The sequence below is a fragment of the Myxocyprinus asiaticus genome, chromosome 4 (genome assembly GCF_019703515.2).
Source record: "Myxocyprinus asiaticus isolate MX2 ecotype Aquarium Trade chromosome 4, UBuf_Myxa_2, whole genome shotgun sequence".
NCBI classification, from domain to species: Eukaryota; Metazoa; Chordata; class Actinopteri; order Cypriniformes; family Catostomidae; genus Myxocyprinus; species Myxocyprinus asiaticus.
Genome location: NC_059347.1, coordinates 14,052,151 through 14,075,793, shown reverse-complemented (window position 1 = coordinate 14,075,793; position 23,643 = coordinate 14,052,151). Strand labels below are relative to the sequence as shown.

Below are 23,643 nucleotides of genomic sequence, written 5' to 3'. Positions count from 1 at the left end.
CACTCAGAAATAGGACACATAACGAGAGTGCTGATTCAAGTGGACTTTATAGTTGTTGTAAAAGTAGATTTTTAGCCAATATGGTTACATATTCCACTTTTTATTTTTTATAAATTTTTCTCCCCAATTTGGAATGCCCAATTCCCAATGCACTCTAAGTTCTCGTGGTGGCGTAGTGACTCGCCTCAATCTGGGTGGTGGAGGATGAATCTCAGTTGCCCCTGCATCTGAGACCATCAAACCATGCATCTTATCACGTGGCTTGTTGAACGCGTTACCGCGGAGACATAGCGTGGCATCCACGCACAACCCCACCGAGAGCGAACCACATTATAGTGACCACGAGGAGGTTACCCCATGTGACTCCCTAGCAACCGGGCCAATTTGGTTGTTTAGGAGACCTGGCTGGAGTCACTCAGCACGCCCTGGGATTCTAACTAGCGAACTCCAGGGGTGGTAGTCATATTCCACTTCTTGAATGATCACTTGATTTCTATGGTTTCGGCCTGCTTTATGGGATAAAATAGTCAGTCAGTCATTATCGCAAAATGAACCCTGAAGTGAAGCAGAAAGACTGATATGATCGAAATGAAACATTGGTTGTTCAAAAGCACCAAATGTTAACAATTTATTTGCATAATGTCATTTCAAATAAACCATGCATTTATAAAAAGACATTTTTATGATCTTGTTTTCAAGAGCAGTTCTGTCATTAGTTGATGTAAAATTCATCCTGCAACAACAACATAATACATGAAGGTTTTGCATTTCATGTTTAATAAAGAAGTGGCTTCAGAGGCACCGTTGTGTATTCTGTCAGATACCCAGGAACCAATCTCTAAGTCATTTTCTGTCTCATTACTAACGTGCAAAGATAATTTTGTGTTGATAATGACATTTAATATGCACTTGCTAGTACATCTAACACGAGTCATCAATTTGGCTGTGTTTTTCAGAACAGTAAATGATCACAGGAAACCACATATGGCCGTTACGCTCACTGACATCAGCTTATTCTTTCACCTCTATTTGTTTTGCCGCTTTGGTCTCTTCTTGCGGCTTTCTGACAAAACTTTACAATCCTTACTATCACTGTGAACTTTTAGAAGTAGCCTAGTTGGACAGGATAAAAATAACCCTTGCACGGTAGTTTAGCAGACTTTTTCAGCATTGACGTCTCCTAGGTATGATACGATCACTTTTATTGGTTTAGTCTAAATAATGATTTGCTATGTGCTAATTATTGTTTAATATTTTAATTATAGTTAATATTTTAAATATAATTGGTTAATCACAAAAATAGGCCTATTTGAATATGACCGCTAAACTTTATATTTGACTTATATTGTCCCTGGCAACCAGTGTTTCATGTCTCTCATATCAGTCTTTCTGCTTCACTTCAGGGTTTATTTTGCGATAATGACCAACTGACCACTTTATCCCTTAAAGCAGGCCAAAACCATATAAATCAAGTACCTTTGGTAATAAAACAATGTTTGTCGAATTTCACTATTCAGTCTTTTTTAATAGAATACAAAAACCTTTTTTACAACATCACCTTTAGTGATGAAAATGGCAAATATCCTCTAAAGCGTCTAGAGCTCAACTGCCTTCCCCTACGCTTCTTACAGTTACTACAGTTGCTACAATTAAGCCACTACAATTTATCCGTCTATTAGTTAAATGTGACCCTGTAGCGTTCCTTTTGGTGAACAAGTGTAGCAGAAGGAATGCACTCTTTAGATAAAGGGGTTTTTGAGGGGCTTTCTGAAGTATTAAACTACACTACACTACTAATCTCAGTAATTAAACAGCCTTCTGCTTTAGTCCAGACTGTAAACAGATGAACCATTAAAAAGTTAATTTCTGAGTTCACTGAAGTGGTTGTATCATAGGCCTATTGTATGTCCCAGCAGCATTGTTAGTGTATGGCATGGTGTTACATTTTAGCCTCGGGACACAAATGCCCAAAGTTGTTTTTATATATTTTACTTCCAAAGAAAAACTAGAGTTGTTAATAATGTGGAGTTGCATAGCTTTCTGAACTTTAAGACTCATCATGCATTTGCTGCATTATGTGCCATTTTATATTCCTTAGTTTCACTTGGTTTCACAGTTCACACACTGGTTGGAGGAGGTTATTTAGTGGAATGTAGACATGCTTGATAATGAGATAAGAATGTTTTGTGGTTATTCAGGGCTTTTTGGGGTAAACATGTCATGTTTTTGATGCAATGCTCTGATGGCCACTTCAGAGTGCAGCTTGCCACTTGTCTAGTTGACTTCTAAAAACCTTTTGAGACAAATCAGTTTCTTCTTTAGATTTTTTAACTTTTTGTATATGAAAAAGGTGTCACCCCTTAAAGGAATATTTCGGGTTCAAAACGAGTTAAGCTCAGTCGGCAGCATTTGTGGCATAATACTGATTACCACAAAAATAAATTTAGACTCGTCCCTCCTTTAAAAAAAGCAAAAATCTGGGTTACAGTGAGACCCTTATAATGGAAGTGAATGGGGCCAGTTTTTAGAGGGGTTAAAAACAGAAATATGAAGCTTATAATTTAATAAAAGCTCTTACTGGTACATTAATTCCTCTGTTAAAACTCAAGTAATATTTGAACTGTAAAGTTGTTTTTATCATAATTTTTACGGTCGTGAAGGTTTATCATTGACTGTAAATCTCCCTCGATGCCGATATGTTTGCGTGACACCTGCATCTCAGCGAAATCAGAGCTGAAGATTTCCGCACAAGTTGTAAGCAGTGTTGGGTGTGCGTTCCAAAGTAATGCGTTACTGTAATCTGATTACATTTTGTGGTAACGCAGTAATGTAACATGTTACTTAACAAAATTAAGGAATCTGATTACAGTTACAGATATGAATAAAACTAAGCTACTTGGATGGAGTATAGTTGTTTATTCAAATTGAAAATGAAAGTGAAGCGTTTCAAGTTTTCAAGCACTCGCAATCAATCTCAGCGAGCTCTGTGTCAGTATGCTCCCAACCCTGGCTGAGGCACGCAAGGCTGGGCCACCGACAAATCCTACTTAAATATCCGCGCTCTACCCTATCCTCTCGCGTCTCCCTCAGGTGTCCCTCTGCAGCTGCCGCGGGAGGAGAGGGGATCAGTTTTGGGTGTATATGGAAAACAGTGCTCGTTCCCGTCTGACAGAGGTAGCCTATCGCTCACAAGGTGGGAACATTTGCAGAACAGCATCTTGAAAAAGACATCGTTAAGCTAATGGCTTTTTATGTTCTTTATGTGCTGTACATAATAAAAAACAAACACAATGCTATAGCGTTACAGATGCGCATAGGGGCGGACTGGGAAGAAAATTTGGCCCAGGATTTTACATAGAAACTGGCACAAAAATTGTTGAGTGGGGGGGGGTTGCTGTCCTTTTCTGCATATCGCTGCCCCCTTCCGCATATCGCGGTGCCGTTTTGTGGCGCGTTCTGCATAATGCAGCGGCCCCATTTCGTGGGAAAAGTCCAGGTTCTTCCAGTGGCCAGTCCGCGCCTGGATGCGCAAGTGATAAAGGATACTTAATTTGTCCGAGCACAAGCAGGGAGGTAGAAATAATCCACTCGCTGTGAAGTTGTGTAAACACACATGCTGCACATGTACACACACAAACAGACATACAGTTGTGCTCAAAAGTTTGCATACCCTTGGAGAATTGGTAATATATGTACCATTTTTAAAGAAAACATGAGTGAGCAGGCAAAACACATTTATTTCTTATGGGATTGATATTCAACTGTAGGTTATAACAGAATGGCACAATCATAAAACAATCATGGCAACAAAGAAAAAAATGAAATGACCCGTTCAAAAGTCTGCTTACCCTTAGTTCTTAATACTGTATATTGCCCCCTTTAGCATCAATGACAGCGTGCAGTCTTTTGTAATAGTTGTCTATGAGGCCCCAAATTCTTGCAGGTGGTATAGCTGCCCATTCGTCTTGGCAAAATGCCTCCAGGTCATGCAGAGTCTTTGGTCGTCTTGCATGAATTGCAGGTTTGAGATCTCCCCAGAGTGGCTCGATGATATTAAGGTCAGGAGACTGTGATGGCCACTCCAGAACCTTCACCTTTTTCTGCTGTAACCACTGGAGGGTCAACTTGGCCTTGTGCTTAGGGTCATTGTCGTGCTGGAAAGTCCAAGAGCGTACCATGCGCAGCTTTCGTGCAGAAGAATGCAAATTGTCTGCCAGTATTTTCTGATAACATGCTGCATTCATCTTGCCATCAATTTTCACAAGATTCCCCGTGCCTTTAGAGCTAACACACCCCCAAAACATCAGTGAGCCACCACCATGCTTCACAGTGGGGATGGTATTCTTTTCACTATAGGCCTTGTTGACCCCTCTCCAAACATAGCGTTTATGGTTGTGACCATAAAGCTTTATTTTGGTCTCGTCACTCCAAATTACAGTGTGCCAGAAGCTGTGAGGCGTGTCAAGGTGTTGTCGGGCATATTGTAACTGGGCTTTTTTGTGGCATTGGCTTCTTTCTGGCAACTCGACCATGCAGCTCATTTTTGTTCAAGTATCTTCGTATTGTGCTCCTTGAAACAACCACACCATCTTTTTCCAGAGCAGTCTGTATTTCTCCTGAGGTTACCTGTGGGTTTTTCTTTGTATCCCGATCAATTCTTCTGGCAGTTGTGGCTGAAATCTTTCTTGGTCTACCTGACCTTGGCTTGGTATCAAGAGATCCCCGAATTTTCCATTCTTAATAAGTGATTGAACAGTACCGACTAGCATTTTCAAGGCTTTGGATATCTTTTTATATCCTTTTCCATCTTTATAAAGTTCCATTACCTTGTTACGCAGGTCTTTTGACGGTTCTTTTCTGCTCCCCATGGCTCAGTATCTAGCCTGCTCAGTGCATCCACGTGAGAGCTAACAAACTCATTGACTATTTATACACAGACACTAATTGCAATTTAAAAAGCCACAGGTGTGGGAAATTAACCTTTAATTGCCATTTAAACCTGTGTGTGTCACCGTGTGTGTCACCCTGTGTGTCTGTAACAAGGCCAAACATTCAGGGGTATGTAAACTTTTGGTCAGGGCCATTTGGGGGATTTCTGTTATCATTAAGATTTAAAAAGGAGCAAAAAATCTATGTGATGATAAATGGCTTCATATGATCACTATCCTTAAATAAAAGATAGTTTTGCATGATCAGTCATATTTTCAAAATCAGTGCCAAAAGTTCACAGTTTCTGCCAGGGTATGCAGACTTTTGAGCACAACTGTACATACACACAGACATGCATGATGCAACACACAAGCAAACCTGTATATGCACACCCAAAATAATCAACAAGCATTCAAATGCACTATGGTTTTACTATCAAAGCTGTTTGCAAATGGGTTTTCAGAAATGTTTTCAGTTCATTAGTATTTTTTTCTGTTTTTCACACCAACACAAACACAGGTAAACAAGCTTACTGTACACATACATGCACACACAGCTAAGAAGGTTGTAGATAGTGGACACACACACACACACACACACACACATATATACCTGAAGATACTACTACAGCATATTTGAGATAAGAAAGTTAAGTTGCATTTTTAGAAATATATTGGATCTCTTTAGCCAAGTTGCTGTCTTTGTCATATTGCTGTAATTTGGTTAATATTTCAGTCAATATTAAAGTACTAAAAGAGCTATTAGTGTCACATTTGTTTTTTTTCCCCACAGGTTTGATTGGTTTTAGAAAATAACTTCAAAGTAAAGTAATTAGTAATCTACTTTCCAGATGAAGTAATTAGTAAAGTAATCTAATTACAATCTTTACAAAAGTAATTAGTAATCAGTTGTGGATTACTTTTTGAAAGTAACTTAACCAACACGTCAGACAACATAAAGTGGCATTCCATTGCAGTTTTCCCAGTATGCCAAGTTAAATGGGAGGAAGCATGAATCATCACAGCAACAAACTCCAACAGAGCTCAGCGTGACTTTCTGTCCGGGGCAGAGACGGTGCTCTACACTCGAGAAGTGCGCGCGCACACACACACACAAAGCAAAATCTTTCTTTCGAATATCTAGATGGAGCACAGCTGAATGTAACAGAACGCAGGGTCTTCAAAGCTATTTTCAACATATCTCTGCGTTTTAAAAATGCGATGATTATGGTGTCACGGAAACCACGGTTTGCATATACACTGTTCAGAAACAGTGGTGCGCACTTACTAAACTTATTACGGTAACCTGAAGGAAGAACAGAGATGCATGTTCTGAGCATTGTTTCATTGAATTGACCAGCGAGTCTTCACATAATGACAAAATATAATGCATTATATTTTGATTATGCCCTCTTTTGTACTTATTGTAACAGACTACATTATAACAGCCAACGTTAATGAAGAGACACAATACAGCAGCTAAAGACGTATGACATATACATACTGTATTTGTACATGTCTATGTGCATATTTCCGTAATGTACACAGTTAGAAGGTCCCCTGAATAATTAACAGCATTAGCTGGGAGAGAATTTCTTTCATTTGTAAGCAAAATTGACTTTATAACTGAACTATATATTAATTGGAATATAATCAGGAAATCTGCATCAATACTCAGCCCTGTTGTTGATTATTTCCTTTAATATTATAACTGCGATTATTAATTTTTGATGGAATTTACATTACTTTTACTTTAATTCACAGTACTTTTGTGTGGGGCAACAACATGCCAGTTTCTTTATGTAGGCTGTACATCCAAAACAAGCTAAGAAATGTGTTTCTGAATTACTTGCTATATTACACATCAGTTCATCATATGTTACTGATAGAACTTTAGACTCATTTAAATGATTTTTGAATTTTTTCAAAAATTCACATATCTGTAATGCGTTACAATGTTGGTAACCACTGCCAAAAAAAAAAAAAAAAAGTTAAGGAGACCTAAATGGAATGCTGCAACTGACACTTTTCATTGTAATGAAAATTTCATTGACAATTGTAATCTCAGTTATTTTTTCAAATAATTGTGCAACTCTTTTTCTTATTGACTATAAAAGAAAAAGACCATGAACTGACACACATCAAAGACCTCCTCAACAGGTTTGGACCACTCAGATTAACATGTCATTATTTACTACCCATATTCCCTCTCTGCAGTAGAAACAATGCAGACCTGAGTGGGACACCCAGTTGAGTGAGAGTGAGAGAGACAGTGTGCCTTGCGAGTAAGATGGGGTTCGGCCGGGACCTGCGGAACTCCCATGAGGGTCTGATGAAGCTGCAGGACTGGGAGCTGAAGCTGCTGGAAACAGTGAAGCGCTTCATGACCCTCCGGGTGAAGAGTGATAAGGAATACGCCTCTCTCCTGCTCAACATCAGCCAGCAGGTGGACAAGCACGACAACTCCTCTCAGATACACTATGTCAGCAGTGTCTCCAAGGTAACAGCCTTCTGGTCCTCTCAACTGCCACATGGAACTGATGTTTACATTGTGATTAGGATTTTATAGTGTGCACAAAAATGTTGTTTTTTTCACTAAAAAATGAAAATTCTCTCATCATTTACTCACTGTCATGCTGTCCCAGATGTGTATGTCTTTCTTTCTTCTGCAGAACTCAAACAAAGATTTTTAGAAGAATATCTCAGTTCTGTAGGTCCATACAATGCAAGCGAATGGGAGGTATTTTTTTGGTCAAAAACTGTGCTGCACAGCAGAACATCACAGTATTAATGAAAGCATTGATGAAAACTTCAATTAGTACAACAGCACTCTTGTTTGTGAGATATTGCTTAAATATAATGTTATTATTATTGATATATTATTTATTATTTTTATTACTATTATGTATTAATACTACATTGAATATTAAATTTGACTATACATTAGTAATATATTTCTGTTGCAATTTCTTCAATTTCACACATCTATTTAATTTATGCTTTTATTTTGAGGGAGAACCAAATGAAGCAATTTAAGTTTGTATGTTTTTAATGAGCGCCTCTCACTTCTGGATTAGCAGTTTGCTATATGGCTTAATGTGCTTATTAAACCACAAAAGGCTGCATGTGCTGCGTGCTTCACAGTGAATAAGTGCTCTGTCATCTTCGCGCACACACACACACAGAAAATGCGTGATATTTATGATGCGCTGTTTTTAGTGTTTGAGTGGCCGGCTTCGCACATTCACTTTTAAGACTGTTCAAAACAAATACTTAGCCTAAATATAGAGAGCCTGTATATTGAATATCATTAAAAGGTCTTAAAAATATCAAAATGTAATATATAATTTAGCTCTATTGTCTAGCCATGATGGTATATGAATATGATAATCATTCAAGACCATAGTATCTATCAAAGTATCATGGTCTTATCATCTAATACCATAACTCTACCATGGTACTTTTCTGTAAGTATCCTCCCTGCTGTTTTGTGTTACTTCATGGATCTGTTTCTCTCTGTTTCTGCTCTCTTTTGTAATCTCTTTTGTCTATTTCTCACCCTCATACATTCACTCTCTCACCCACACATGCATCTCTTTCTTATTTTCTCTCTCTTTACATCGTTGTGGGTTTTGCTCTCAGTCGTGGACTCACATGGTGCAGCAGACGGAGCAGTTAAGTAAGATCATGAAGTCTCATGCAGAGGAGCTGAACTCAGGACCTCTCCATCGCCTCACCATGATGATCAAAGACAAGCAGCAGGTGAAGAAGAGCTACCAAAGCCTCCACCAGCAGATCGATTCCGAGATGAATAAGGTGAGCCACCGTTCAAGTCACCACTGCTCTTTGAGGAAATATCACTGTGATGGATCAGTGCACAGTTCTGACTTTGCTTCTCTCCCTCACAGGTAACCAAAAGTGATCTTGAGAAGTTAAAAGGCACCTACAGGCAGTTAACTAAGGACGCTGTTATTGCAAGAGACAAATACAAAGAGGCTGTTGTAAAAGGTGCAGTATTTATGGATTCTCTATTATTGTCATGCACTTTAACTAGTGATAGGACGATATATCGGCACAATTATTGATATATCAGCATCAGTCGATAATTCTGCCATCTTGACCAATTAACAGAAATGTTAGTTCAAAAGAAATCTATCTGAAATGTCCAAAATTGACAGCCTTTTCAATGATAATAAACATTTTCTGTAAATACTGTGTAAAATAGCATTGTGTGGCAGACCGACCTGCCCCTCCGTCTCATCATCGTTGCCCTGCCTCTGAGGCCCGTCCTTCAGCCAGGCTCACGACGGGAGTTGGGCAGAAGAAGAGAAGAGTTATAAATAATAAGCCTCGTTTGGGCAGCGGGTGAATGAGACACACCTGATGTGTGTTTTGCCTCATCACCGAAAAATAAAAATTCTCTCATCATTTACTCACCATCACGCCATCCCAGATGTGTATGACTTTCTGTCTTCTGCAGAACACAAATTAAGATTTTTAGAAGAAGATTTCAGCTCTGTAGGTCCATACAATGCAAGTGAATGGGTACTAAAACTTTGAAGGACCAAAAAGCACATAAATGCAGCATAAAAGTAATCCATACAATTCCAGTGGTTTAATCAATATCTTTTGAAGCAATATGATAGGTGTAGCTGAGAAACAGATCAGTATTTAAGTCATTTTTTACTATCAATCTCCACTTTCACATTCTATTTGTGTTTTTGGTGATTCACATACTTTGTGCATATCGCCACCTATTTGGCAGGGAGGAGAATTTATAGTAATAAAGGACTTAAATGTGTAACTTTTTCTCACCCACACCTATCATATTGCTTCTGAAGATATGGATTTAACCACTGGAGTCATATGCATTACTTTTATGCTGCCTTTATGTGCTTTTTGGAGCTTCAAAGTTCTGTCCACCATTCACTTGCAATGTATGGAGCTACAGAGATATTCTTCTAAAAATCTTCATTTGTTTTCAGCAGAAGAAAGTCAGACACATCTGGGATGGCATGAGGGTGAGTAAATGATGAGAGAATTTCTCTGGAATGCATGTAAAGAAACTAAGAGCACTTAAAGCATCATGACAGAAGAATGAAGACTTTCACAACAAAAGCAGTTGTTCAAATGACTTCCTCTTTGTCTTTTATCCTATTGAGTCACCCATTTTTCTCTCCCCTGCAGGCAAAGAGACAGAGAAAGCCCGAGAGCGCTACGACAAAGCCACCATGAAGCTGCATAACCTGCACAACCAGTACGTGCTTGCGGTGAAGAGCGCGCAACTACACCAGGAGCACTACCACGAGACTGCGCTGCCCCTGCTGCTCGACTCCCTGCAGAAGATGCAGGAGGAGATGATCAGTGCACTGTGAGTAAAACATTTAAAAGGATAGTTCACCCAAAAATTAACATTCTGTCATCATTTACTCCCTCGCATTGTTCCAAACCCATATTACCTTGTTCTTCTGTGGAACACAAAAAGAGATGTTTGACAGAATGAAGCTACTTGCGGCAAAACGGGAAACACATTTACAGTAATTTACAGTTCTTTGTGCATCCCTCAAGCCAAAACCCCCCACCCACCCCCATCAAAGTTTGTTTTAAGTACATACCTAACAAAACAATAGTTTCTTGTAGGGCTGGGTATTGATGCAGATTTTTCGATTTTGATTCACAAGCTTTCGATTCCGAATTCGATTTAGTATTGATTCATGTAGGTATATTTCAGTTATAATGTCCATTTTGCTTACATACAGTATGAAAGAATTTGTTCTCAGCTTATGCTGTTAAACAGGGGACCTTCAAACTTGATACATTATGAAAATATAAATGTTACAATTTATATTTTATCATAATTTTTTTCAGCATTGTCACATTTTAGCTTTTTTATTTTTCAGATAAAAAATCCATGTATTCCATCAGTAAATATGATATTTTATTGCATATATGATATTTTGTTACAAGTTTATTGATTACATGCATAATTTGTGCTTTGTATTTACATTGAGTTGTGCAACACAAGCTAAAAATCGGTACCTGTCTCTTTAAGAAAACTGGCAGTTCTGTTAAGAGCGAATGCAAATGAGCGCATATTAATGAAAGAGGACTCGAATGCTTATTTTCCTCATCCATTTTATTTGTGATAAGAATTAAATGATTATTTTTTCTGTTTTTAATCAACAACTGACTAGAAACTGAACAGAAAGGGTATTAAAAGTAACATTATTCATTGACAAATAGATTGCGTGGATCTTGTCTTTGGACACACATTACACACAATGAGTCAAACCAAATTTTTACTCTCAACACGGTGCTGAACTTCTTTGCTACATAATCACTGGTGCGTGAAATCTGAACAGTTACCAGCCAGTGGCTAATCAAAGACATTTTAGTCACATATGTGAGTGATTTACTCGCATTGTAGAGAGTTGCGCAGAGAGTAAAATATCGATCTTGGGGTTTAAGAATCGATATCAAAATTGTTCAAATGAAGAACGCGATGCATCGGAAAATTTATATTTTTACCCAGTTGCAGATAGTCAAGACAATACAAAACAATAAAAATATATTATGAGAATGGTGGAGGCGTAGTGGGCTAAAGCACATAACTGGTAATCAGAAGGTTGCTGGTTCAATTCCCACAGCCACCACCATTGTGTCCTTGAGCAAGGCCCTTAACTCCAGGTTGCTCCAGGAGGATTGTCCTTGTTATAAGTGCACTGTAAGTTGCTTTGGATAAAAGCATCTGTCAGTGCATAAATGTAATATGAAAACAAACGGGAGGGAGTTACTTATAGCTGTAATTTAAAAGTATTTGCATGTGAAAAATAAAATTAGAATAAGTTGCATTTTAAAAACCATGATTGAAACTATAAAGATTTCAGCATTAATTTTATGAGAAAATTCAGTCTCCCTTTCAACTGTGGAGGGCAGTGTTTCCTCGAACTGTGTCTGGTTATTGTGAACGCTTTGGACAGCCTTGTGCGTAAAACTCTTTTGTTGTGGACAATGCACAACCTGTCCAGTTGCTGTCAGAGGATTAGCAGAGAACAGAAGTCTCTTTGGGTTTTTTCTTTCTTAAGCTGTTTCTTAATCACACAGTTTGCAGTAATCTGAAGTGGAGGTTAATCCACATGAAGGAAACAATTGCAAGAGCCTTCTGGACTTAAAACGCACCGATTTCTGTATGGCCATTCAGCAAGGGCCAAACAAGCCATGCAAAGGTCTGTTCAATGTTGGAAGTGAAGTCAGAAAAAAATCGTTAATTGTTATTTAGAACCGCTGAGAAGCATAAATGTCAGTTTATTTGTAAAAATTACTTTCAAGACAGCTTTTTTTAATGTCTGCTAGGCAAAAACCTCTCTTAGTCAAGTAACAGTACACCTCTCCTCAACAAGCCACATGAATTGAGGTATCATTCATGTTCATAGCTCAAACATCTGCCTAAACATTAGATTTGGCTCACTGCAATGAAGCGGAACAAACACAAATGGGTGCGCTTTGTTAAAAAAAGACTACGTTTTTCATTTTGCTGTGTACATGTGTTCTAGTAAGGGGATTCTGGAGGAGTACAGTGAAATCACCAGCCTGTTAACAGATGAAATCGTAAAGGTCCATAAAGAAATACACACTTCAATCGACCAAATCGATCCTCTTTCAGAGTATGACAACTTCATCGAAGTGTATAGGTATGTTAAACGCCTGTGAATAAAAATTCCATATTGAATTGTAAATTATAATATGTTAAAGGTGTGAATGTTGTTTTGTTTGAAATGTATTAAAAAAACATATTGAGTCAACATTTTAATCATCATTTAACTTTTCTTGTGTCTAGTTTACCAGAAGCCAAGGAACCAAATGTAGACTTTGATGTAACGCTATTAGACGAAACTGAGAATCTTCAAGCAAATGAGATTCTGTGGAATAGTTTGACAGCGGACAGTTTACAAACAATGTGAGTTGGTCACTTGTCGATGTAAAATAGATTATGTATTAGCTGGGTCAAATAATGATTTGCATGAATGCTTTAAACCTTGGTAACGTTAATATAAACACTTGGTAGCATTAGTTGAACATTAGTGAATTTAAGCCTTTTCCACAGTCGCCAAATTCTATGTTTGGACACACCTAGTCATTCTTTATTATTAAAATTTTCCACATTTTAGAAATATAGTACTTAAAACAGTTTTATTGACTAAAAGTATAGTCATTAAAACTTTGAAATAACACAGTGCAAGTATGGCAATTATGTAGTAGCCAAAAATGTTTACAAGCCAAAGCTATCTTATATTTTTAGCTTCTTTTATGCATTAAAACATAAGCGTTTAGATAAAAAGATTTGCAAGATTATGAGAAACATAAATTCAGTTCAGTGTGTTCAAACGTTTGACAGGTAGTGTGTGTGTATCAGAAATGTGATTTGACCTTTGTCTCAGATGGTTTCCAATAAATAAATCCTTGTCAGGTTGATATGACTCTTATTTGAACTGATTCTGACTTATGTCATGATTCTAGTTATGACTGCTCTCTGGTACGGTTGAATGTTAATTGATATTAGTTGGTGAAGCTGTGTGTTTGACTGATCTCTGGTCAGGCTGAAATCCACCTCAGAGGAGCTATTGTTAACCCAGCAGAGTCTGCGCAGCAAAGAGGACCTCATGCTGGACCTGGCGAATAAAATAGACGAATCTGCCAAAACATATGAGAAGAAATCAGAGTAAGTGAATGAACCTCTAAAATATATTTAACCACTGCACAGATGAAATGAAAGCAGTGTATTGTCTCAACATTAAACCACCTGACAAAAGCTATTATTTCTGTTGTTGTCGTTAAGCATCAGTTGTAAAAAATTTAGGTAATTTTTTACATTTATTTATATGTGGTATTTAACGAATAATGTTTATTTGCATAAACCAAACTGCAAAGGGTTAGTCATGAGCATTAGTTCACTATAAGCTGTGTAATAACACTGAAATAACTTACAATAATAACAAAATCATAAAAATAATAACTTCCATCTACTAAAGAGTTGCTGTTTGCCATTGTTTATCTTGAAACATCTCTTTCAGTGTAACTCAGCAATATGGGTATCAAAATGTTAAGTTCTCAATGCTCAAGTTCCATAGCCATTCTTGTGCACGTAACCCAAAATCATGATATTCAACCGCACTTGAAAGCTCATCAGATCTAATGCCGGGTACGCACTTGCCATTTTCCCCTCTGTCCTTAACCATTCTTGCTTGCGTACAGTAAAAGCCAAGACTACAATATCAACTGGCCTTTGTGTCGGTCTGTATGATTATGATCATGGTCATGATTAACAGTGTTGACTGGGCGTGTCACAATCATGTTCTGACATCCTCATTGACACACAAAATTGAAATAGCACTGCACAAACCCAAGCAAGTCCTTGCGCTAATGTTGGGAATGTTTTACCTAGAAAAGAAATAAAGAAGTCAGGGTGTTTGAAGTCTGTTGATGGCTGGACGAAACTGGAAATTTGAGAGCAAACTTGAGGTCATTTTGATAGTATGATCATAGCTTGAAAAGAATGCTAACAACAAGAAATTTATGTTGTATATAATATTGTGGCAGAACGACCTGCCTCTCCCTTTCGTCACCATCACCCCGCCTTTGAGGGCCGTCCTTCGGCCAGGCTCACAAAGGGAGTGGGCAGGAGAGAGGAGAGGTGTAGTTTAATAAGCCTTGTTTGGGCAGAGGATGATGAGGCGCACCTGATGTGAATATAGCCTCATCTCCGCTGCCATTAAAACAAAGACTAAGATTCATTGCAAAGACAATTAATCAACTATGATGCTAAACAATCAAGGACTGCTGATCGACTAAAGAAATCTTTTATAATTCCCGTAATTTTTCTTAAATGGCAAAATCATGGATTAAATTGTGCGTTGTGCACCAGGCTTTAATCATATAATTTCATTAATTTCCAGTGTAGGTCATTCTGTGTGTGTCAGCTTTAACAATAAATACAGTAGTGAAGTGTCAAGAACTGAAGTGATTCCAAAGAGCTTCATTAGGCTGAGCAGACTAGCCCATGTTGACCTCACTGCCTCTCTGAAGATGAAAGGGCTTGGACTGATAGAGCTCAGTGAACTGTTAAGTTGTGCTGGATGGATGGATGGGGATTTGTCCAGGCTCAGCACATTCTTTAAGGTTTGCTGGGTAATCCTTCACAAGAGATGCTGATATAATTACCACTGCCACACACACTGGAAACCTCAACTTTTCTGTTTGTCCTGCAAGAACTACCATTTCATGCCAAAAAGCTGACCATCTTATTTTTACAGTTCTTTGGGGTATTTATAAGGGCTGTTAATCGATTAAGATATTTAATAAAGATTAATATCATAATTTTATTTGTAGTTAACACGTTGACGCATTCACTTCCTTTTTAAGAAAATAAAAAATGTATGTGAAATTATTGCTTTCTACAATTTGTGTGGCTTACACTCATATCTGCTGCTCTGTGTATATGTATTTGGATCCCTAATAAATGCATTAACAATGTTAAAAACAATTAACTGCATTAAACACATTTAGATAATTGCATGTTAACACGTTAACTTTGACAATATTTATTAAAGGCATTTTTAGAACTTTTTTAATTTTTTAGTTGTATTTCTGTTCAGTTTCACTCTTTTGTTGTTAAAATTGTTTACAAAAATATCCCTGTCAGTACAAATGCTTCTGACATAACATTCAGGGAAAAAACTAATATCCTTAAAAAGAGATTAAAGAGAAGCATTCATTGTGGATTGAATAACATGATCTCTCTCTCTCTCCCCCCTTCTCTCTCCCTTTCTCTTTAGTGTGGTGTTGTTGCTCAGTCAAAAGCAGTCTTTGGAAGAGTTGAGACAGACGGTTCAGCTGCTGCGCTGCTCAGAGGCCAAACTCACGGCGCAAAGAGAACTGCTGGAGCAGAAGATGCAAGAAAACGAGGGCAAAGAACCACCGCCTGTCGTCAATTATGAAGAGGATGCCCGCTCTGTCAACTCAATGGTATGGCACAAATTTTTATATGACACAGCTCAGTGCTGTCCAAGGCAGTGTCCCAATTCCTCCTGTAGCAACCTGGGATTATGTAACTTGCTCAGGGTCAGAATAGAGGTGGCAAAGGAGTGGTGTCCCATGTTGGATTCAAACAAACGGTCTTTTGGTCATATAACCAGATCTATATCCACATTTGAAACAATCCCCCTAGAGCAACTTGGGCTTTAGTACCTCGTGCAGAATGTTGGTTGCTAAGGGTTGTTGTCACATGTGGGATTTAAACCAACAACCTTTTGATAGTCCACCCAGATCTTTATCAACATATACAAGAATCCCCCTGAAGCTTCCTTAGGTTAAGTATTCTGCTCAGGGGCAGAAAGGTGGTAGCTAAGCGGTGTTGTCCCATCTGGGATTCGAACAAACATCCTTTTGGTAGTCCGCCCAAATATTTATCCACATAAGCAAGAGTTCCTCAGGAGCCACCTGGGGTTTAACTACCTTGCTCAGGGGCAGAATGGTGGTGGATAAGGGTGTTGTCCCATGTTGGATTCGAACTAACAACCTTGAGTTATCCACCCAGATCTTTATCAACATATGCAACAATCCCCTAGAGCAACCTGAGGTTAAATATTCTGCTCCGATGCAGAAAGGTGGTGGCTAATGGGTGCTGTCCCATGTTGGATTCCAACAAACAACCTTTTGGGGTTCCGCCCAGACCTTTTATCCACGCAAGATTCCCCATGGAGCAATGTGGGGTTAAGTACCTTGCTCAGGTGCTAAAAGATGGTGGCTAAGAGGTGGCGTCTTATGTGGGATTCGACCTAACAACCTTTTGGTTATCCATCCAGATCTTTATCCACACACGCAACAATCTCCTTGGAGCAACCTGGGGTTAAGTACCATGCTTAGGGGTAGAATGGTGGTGACTAAGGGGTGTTGTCCCATGTGGGATTCAAACCAACAATCTTTTGGCTATATACCCAGATCTTTGTCCAAAGATGGAACAATTTCCCTAGAACAACCAGGGCTTTAGTACTTTGCTCAGGGGCAGAATGGTAGTGGCTAAGGGGTGGTGTCCCATGAGGGATTCAAACCAACAACCAACCTTTTGGTTATCTGCCCAGGTATTTCCCCACAGATGCAAAATTGTAGTTCCCTGGATTGCATACCATTTCTGGTAAATTTTCAAAATGTGCATCCATGCATGATTTTTGGGCTCATACTGCCCACATCTCCTTGCGCTACAGAAGAGAAGAGGTTTAAGATGGTCCTCTTCAAATGAACAAAAGGAATGGATTCCTTCAAATTCAGATTTGTGTTTGAATGCAAATGCAGATAGTATGCAACGCTGCATACTTTTCTACTCAAAGTTAATGGTTATATTGGTGCATATACAATGTTTCTTTTCCCATCACCAGTGAAATACTTACTTTTAGCGCGTAATAGAGTACAAATTGAAACGGCTTGAGTGAAGAATTTGACCAGCTTTTTATTTTTTATTGATGAAACTAGAACATGAAAAGGTAGACTAATTCAGCATGTCAGCAAACATCAGACCTTCCATTTTAATTAGTTGCCAACTCCTTGTCACATCAAGTATTGTTTTTCAAAAAGGTGTTGGGAGTCTGCCCAGTTTGTTCGTTTTATTCTGAGAACAAAGCATTTATCATACTGTAAATGTAAATCATGAGTCACAGTTCAGCACAAAGAGAATTATATATTTTGAAGCAGTACAGTATGTCTCATTTAATCCATCGGTGCTGTAGCTCTGCTTTAGATTAAGATGGAGCACTGTGTGGTAGAGTGTGGTAGATGGTCATAGACCACATGCTGACACATCAACCCCTCTGCAACACATGAAAATTATTTGAACTGCATCCCATCGCAATACATATCAGAGTCCTGTGATTTGTTTCCTGGTGCATGTGCAGTTGTAAATATGAATGTAGTTAGATTTGACTTGCTGCTGGTGTTGAAGTTGGCTGAAGAGGGCAGTGTGTTCTCACTTTTATCAGTCTCTTCCAACCAGAGCATTGATGCATTGTATGTTTTATTAATACTGTTTAAAAAAATTAACTGCTGCTAGAAAAAAAAAATGTAGATATTTTTTCCTTGAATTTTTTTAATAATTCTTTAACTTTTTATATGATTGTTTGCACCAGAATAGACAAGCACAAGTATTTCATTTACTTTTTTTTTTTTTTTTAATTACGGTGGTGGTGCCATGGTACAGTGATAGCATTAGATGGTAATACCGAGGTACTTTGAGTTATACAGTACAAGTAAAAAGTGTGGACTGAAATTATGTTACTCATGATCTTAAAACCGTATTACTCTAAATTTAATCGTAAGGATAATGCTTAAATTCTTGAAATACATTTTTAGTCAAATATAAATTGTTCCTACATACAGTTGTGTGCATAAGTTTGTATCCCCCTTGCAGAATTTGCAAGATGTTTATCATTCAAAAAAAGAAAAGAGGGATCCATTTGCATGTTGTTTCTTATTTAGTAACATAAAGGTAGGTGAAACAATATCTGAATTTACACAAATTATCCTGTTCAAAGGTTTACATCCCCTCGGTACTTAAAATGGTGTGTTGCTTCCTTGATGATTAATGACTGTTTGTATCTTTTGTGATAGTTGTGCATGAGTCCATGCTTTGTCCTGAGCTGTGAAGCTGACCACCGTTCTTAAGAATAATCTTCCAGGTACTGCATGTTTTTTGGTTTCCCAGCATCTTCTGCACATTTGAGTTCTTCCCAAAAGTGGCTATAGAATGTTGAGATCCAGCTTTTGACACTCAGTAAATTGAGGGACACATACACAACTTTTACAAAAGGTGCAAACAGTCATTGGTGCTCAAGAAGAGAGAACCAAGGTGATGTAAACTTTTGAACAAGATGATTTGTGTAAATCATTATTATTATTTTGTCTTGTGGGATATGTGTAAATATCTATTATAGAGCATCTAAGGGGAATTCTAAATAAAAAATATTATCTTTTATCTCTTATAATTTTTATAAATTCTGATAGCAGTGTGTAAACTTATGAAACAAAAGGGGTATGCAAACATATGCTCTCAACTGTTATATATATACTTTACAAAAGTTAACTTTAAATTTTTTGGCCAGATAAGGAAGGGAAAACAGTCAACAAGTGCCCAGCATACAGGGGAACTCATTTAAATACTGTTAAAAGAGTGCACTGTTTTATGAATGTGCAAGGCTGTAATCTAGACAAAGGCTGGCTACTCTGAAGAAGAACTTTTGATTTGTATAAAATGTTTTGGGCACTACATAATTCCCATTCTATTCCATTTGTGTTATTTGATCATTTTGGTGACTTAACTATTATTCTAAGATGTGGAAAGTAGTAGTAATAAAGAATGATTAAGTGTGTCCAGACTTTTGACTGTTTGCGTACCATGGTACTCCGTGACTAGCATGTTAATATACCATTGTATGACCATCATACATGTCCAAAACAACTTGGTAGTACCATGGTAGTTTTTTTTGTTGGTGTACGGTTTCTGTAAAACATGAGATTTTTATTAGTAGTGCTCAGTAAATGTATTACAGGACTTTGTCATTGACATACTGTACATTGCAGGATAAAAGCAAAGACAAGATATCAAAGTTTGAGACCCTCAGGCACTCCATCGCCGGAATCATCCGCTCGCCCAAGTCAGTTCTGAGCTCCTCCTCAGTAAGTTTCAAAACTTAAACTCCTGCTTTCTCCAACATCTCCTTATTTGTCTATCCTGACAGTGCAATTTATCCATCTTTACCTCCTATTTTTTTTCCCCCATTAGTTTTTTGACGTGATTCCCACCAGTGAGAAACCGCTGGGTGAGCAGGAGTGGTATCATGGTGCCATTCCCAGGACAGAAGCTCAGGAGCTGCTGAAGCAGCAGGGAGACTTCCTGGTACGTGAGAGCCACGGCAAACCTGGAGAGTATGTGCTGTCGGTGTTTTCAGACGGACAGCGCAGACACTTCATCATTCAGTTCGCTGATGTGAGTGATTTGCACCTTATTGACTCTGTCATGATGAAAAACTCCCAAGTTATTCAAGTATAAACACGGTCCCACTTCAGATTACGTGTCTTCAACTACTATGCACTTGCATGAATAATTAAGCATTTGATGCAGCATACTTATCGCAGCATACTTATTGCTGCTACTGAGGTGAGGTTAGGGTACGAGTGGGTTAGGCTTTGGGTCTTACGGATGTACTTGCCTCATACTCGTTTACTTCTAACTTTTGCAAGTGTAGTCACCGGTTGTCCGGGTATTCCATGCACACAGATAATTTGCATACTTTGCACAGTATACAGTACATACTGCATAATGCAGAAATAGTAAGAGTAGTATGGTATATTATTTTATTTTATTGTTTTTTGTAGTTGTTTTTACTTGTTTTGATATCAGCCTTTACACTGCCCTAATGTATATGATTTGTATATGAGCTCAATGTACTATCTGATTTTGTTTGTGGCTCTTTTTGTTGACAGAATCAGTACAGATTTGAAGGCACTGGCTTCCCCACCATCCCACAGCTCATAGAGCATCATTACACAACTAAACAAGTCATCACCAAGAAATCTGGGGTCATACTCTTAAACCCCCTCATAAAGGTGAAACATGCTCTCGCTCTTCATTTTAACAAGTTGATCGGCTCTGTATACGGTCATTTGATACATCTCCACTAAAGCCATCACTGCAATTCCAATGTGAGACCATAAAGTTTCTTATTACAGAAATGATCAAAGTGTAGATTGCTCAGTTGGACCAATGTGTGCAGCTGGACATAAAACTGAATGTCAGGCAGTGCAGTTCTCAAATGAACATGTCTGGGTGATGTAAAGTCCTGTGATTTGATGTGTGTGTGTGTGTGTGTGTGTGTTCTGATTTCCTCTTGGCTACACAAGGAGATTGTGGCGGTTTAGAAGAAGTACGTTTAGACTCCTTTGCTCAACACTGGCTGGTATCCCCCTGGGGAGTGTGTGTGCATGTGTGCATCTATCAGTCTGGATGATTGCCTGCGTCTGTGTTCATCTGATGGGTTTTTGATGACGGGAGCAAAGCACTTCAGCCGAACATGCTGACTGAAATCATAATAGTGGTGATGTTTCTGCTACAGCGTGCATGCGAGATCAGGGCTGCTGACAAACACCACAAGACCCCTGGGAATTAGGGCTGTGTGATTTATTGAAAATTCATTAAATGTTGATGATTTTGCTGGTGGTATAAAATTAAGCAACTAAGCAAGTATCGTGATAAATTAACCTTTCAACTCTGGTGCATTTTTGGGCTTCAGCCTGCAATGTTTTAAACTCAAATTTAAAAGCTCACCATTCACACACACTGTGGAATAATTGCTAAAAATGGGTGTTATTTTTCAGACACCCCCCAAATAAAAAAAAGACTTAAATTATTCATAAATAATATTGTATATGTTTACAATGTTATGATGAATAGAATGTAAAAAAAAAATGTTGTCCTATCTTTGTAAGCATGTAAATCTCCCTGCAAAAAGTATTTTTTCATTCTATTAAAAGGCAGCAAGAACTAGAAAAAAAAAAATCTCTATCACCTTTCATCACAATATGCGGATCTGAAATGTAGATGGCGGTCTAACGCATCTCATCCCTCATAGATGTGCTCGTCCATAGACATTAATTTTCAATTCATGTGCCACCCCCATTGTTTCATTGAATATTTCGGCCTCTGAATGGACTAGAAGCTCAATCTAGATGTCATTAGAAAGCTGAGATCCTTTCCTTTGCGATGATATATAGCATTTTATCATCAATAGTCGATGACATATTTTCGATGATTTGTTTAGCATGCTTTTCCTGCTGGACAGCATATTTTTCCCTGGACATCTAAGATATTACATTGGATTATTCACTCAAGCAGGCTCACAGATAAGTAAAAAATGTCTCTTTGTAGAAAACTGCCTAAGGTTGGAGCAGACAAAGTTTGTATTTTATGTAAACTATATAGTAGCATTCCTGATGATGACAGCTTTCATTTGATATATGACTTGTCTATTTAATTGCTATGCAAACTTTTAGATTCATATTAATATTTCTACCATATTCCCTCTAGGTGGCGCTTATTTGCGACGCAAATGTTTCAGGCCTTATTTTTGCTATTTTATGTAGGCTGAACATAAATACAGAAATGTTCAATGGAAATTGCACTTTCTAAATGTATTTCTCTACATGGTGCCCCCCGTGGACCTGCTGGCAGGTCCATAGAGTTTAAGGGTTTTTAAATAATCAAAGTTAAACTATATTTGCATTTGAACGAATGCTAGAAAGTATTAAACAAAAACATGTATACTGTAAGTAGCAAATGCAAAATATAGATAGGTGAACAATGGTAAAATATCAGTGTTAAAGTAAATAATGAATAGAATGTATTCAAATAAAGTAAAATAGAATTTAAATTTTTTTTAGGCCATTACGTTTCCTAAAGGCTGTATAATTGTTTCGCAATCTCTCTCTGTTGCGCAGTTTGCAAATATGAAAGTGCTAAGACAGAGTGTTTTAAATTGTTTAATAAAATGATATGCTAAAAAATTTTTTGTTCATTATTTTGGATGGTTATATTGGCGCATATATATGAAAATGTAATTTGAATTAAAAATCATTCCTGCATGTTCATTTAGTGAGAAACATGATCATTTTTAACTGTATTGTACTTCTTGTAACGTTTTGAATCTTATCAAAAGGCTGGGAAGTGTTGATATGTCATTGTTTTAGGCACATCACCCAGCCTTACCGTGAAAAGCTGGACTATGTTAAGACTAATCAGACACAAAGCAAAGCTTGTAGTGAATTCTTTCTAAATTAATTGAACAGTTTGATGTATTCAAACTAAGCTCTCTAAACCCAGTGTTTCGATGCAGATACTGCAGCTTGTTTTGTTCAGTGTTTGATATGTGTGTTGAGTGTAGTGCATTACTGTTCAGGTTAATGATGACACTACAGGACACTCTTCTTCATGATGTTCAGTGCAATGGCCCTTTAGTTGACACCATTATCAGTGTCATAGTTAATGTTAGTTATCATTAGCACTGCTATAATTGTATTGAGATTTTAGAAAGTGTTTTATTTTTTATTTTTTTTAATCAATTAAATTTATTTAGGTTTCACATGACATTGTAAGTACTTATATTCACCTCCATGCAAAATGCACATTAAAATTAGCCACTAATTTAACATAACAAAAAACATAATGAAATAAAACTATTAATAATAATAACCATATTCAAAATAATAATAAAAATGTGTACATACAAAGAGGGGGGAATACAGGTCACACAGCAAAATACTATTTAGTCAGCAATTGTTTCCATTAAAGGGATTCGCTGATATCATTTTTCTCTCCAGTCTGATCCGATCCGATACCTGAACTCTCTGTATCAGCTGATCCCGATCTGATACTAGTGGTGTTTTTCTTAATCGATTTAGAACAGCTATACCTCACTGTGTGTAACTTATTGGGGGTACTATTTTATATGGAAAGAAACAAACCTCTAAATACACATTTTATTATAAAATAGAGAAAACAAAAACAATTACATAAATTAAGATTTTTTTTTTTTTAAATAGTCTACTGGATAATGCAATGGCAGAATTAACAGTAATTCAAGCGAAAGTCTTCAGTAGAAAGGAAGTTCTCTTTACA

At 37.6% G+C, this 23,643-nt stretch overlaps 1 protein-coding gene across 5 annotated transcripts in view; it reads left to right on the top strand.

The window, feature by feature from the left end:
• Positions 1-23,643, top strand: part of LOC127439847 (tyrosine-protein kinase Fer-like) — a 61,969-nt gene that overhangs the window by 6,875 nt on the left and 31,451 nt on the right. For 2 of the 5 annotated variants that reach the window (XM_051696097.1, XM_051696099.1), the window contains exons 2-12: positions 7,146-7,428; positions 8,571-8,744; positions 8,837-8,936; positions 10,116-10,299; positions 12,482-12,619; positions 12,766-12,885; positions 13,525-13,647; positions 15,761-15,950; positions 19,554-19,649; positions 19,756-19,959; positions 20,457-20,579. In XM_051696097.1, the coding sequence (XP_051552057.1) occupies positions 7,219-7,428; positions 8,571-8,744; positions 8,837-8,936; positions 10,116-10,299; positions 12,482-12,619; positions 12,766-12,885; positions 13,525-13,647; positions 15,761-15,950; positions 19,554-19,649; positions 19,756-19,959; positions 20,457-20,579 (1,662 nt within the window). In that variant the 5' untranslated portion in view covers positions 7,146-7,218. Of the gene's footprint in view, positions 1-7,145; positions 7,429-7,455; positions 7,669-8,570; positions 8,745-8,836; positions 8,937-10,115; positions 10,300-12,481; positions 12,620-12,765; positions 12,886-13,524; positions 13,648-15,760; positions 15,951-18,584; positions 18,653-19,553; positions 19,650-19,755; positions 19,960-20,456; positions 20,580-23,643 lie in introns of those variants that run through there. The other 3 variants (XM_051696100.1, XM_051696098.1, XM_051696101.1) reach the window with 3 other exon arrangements.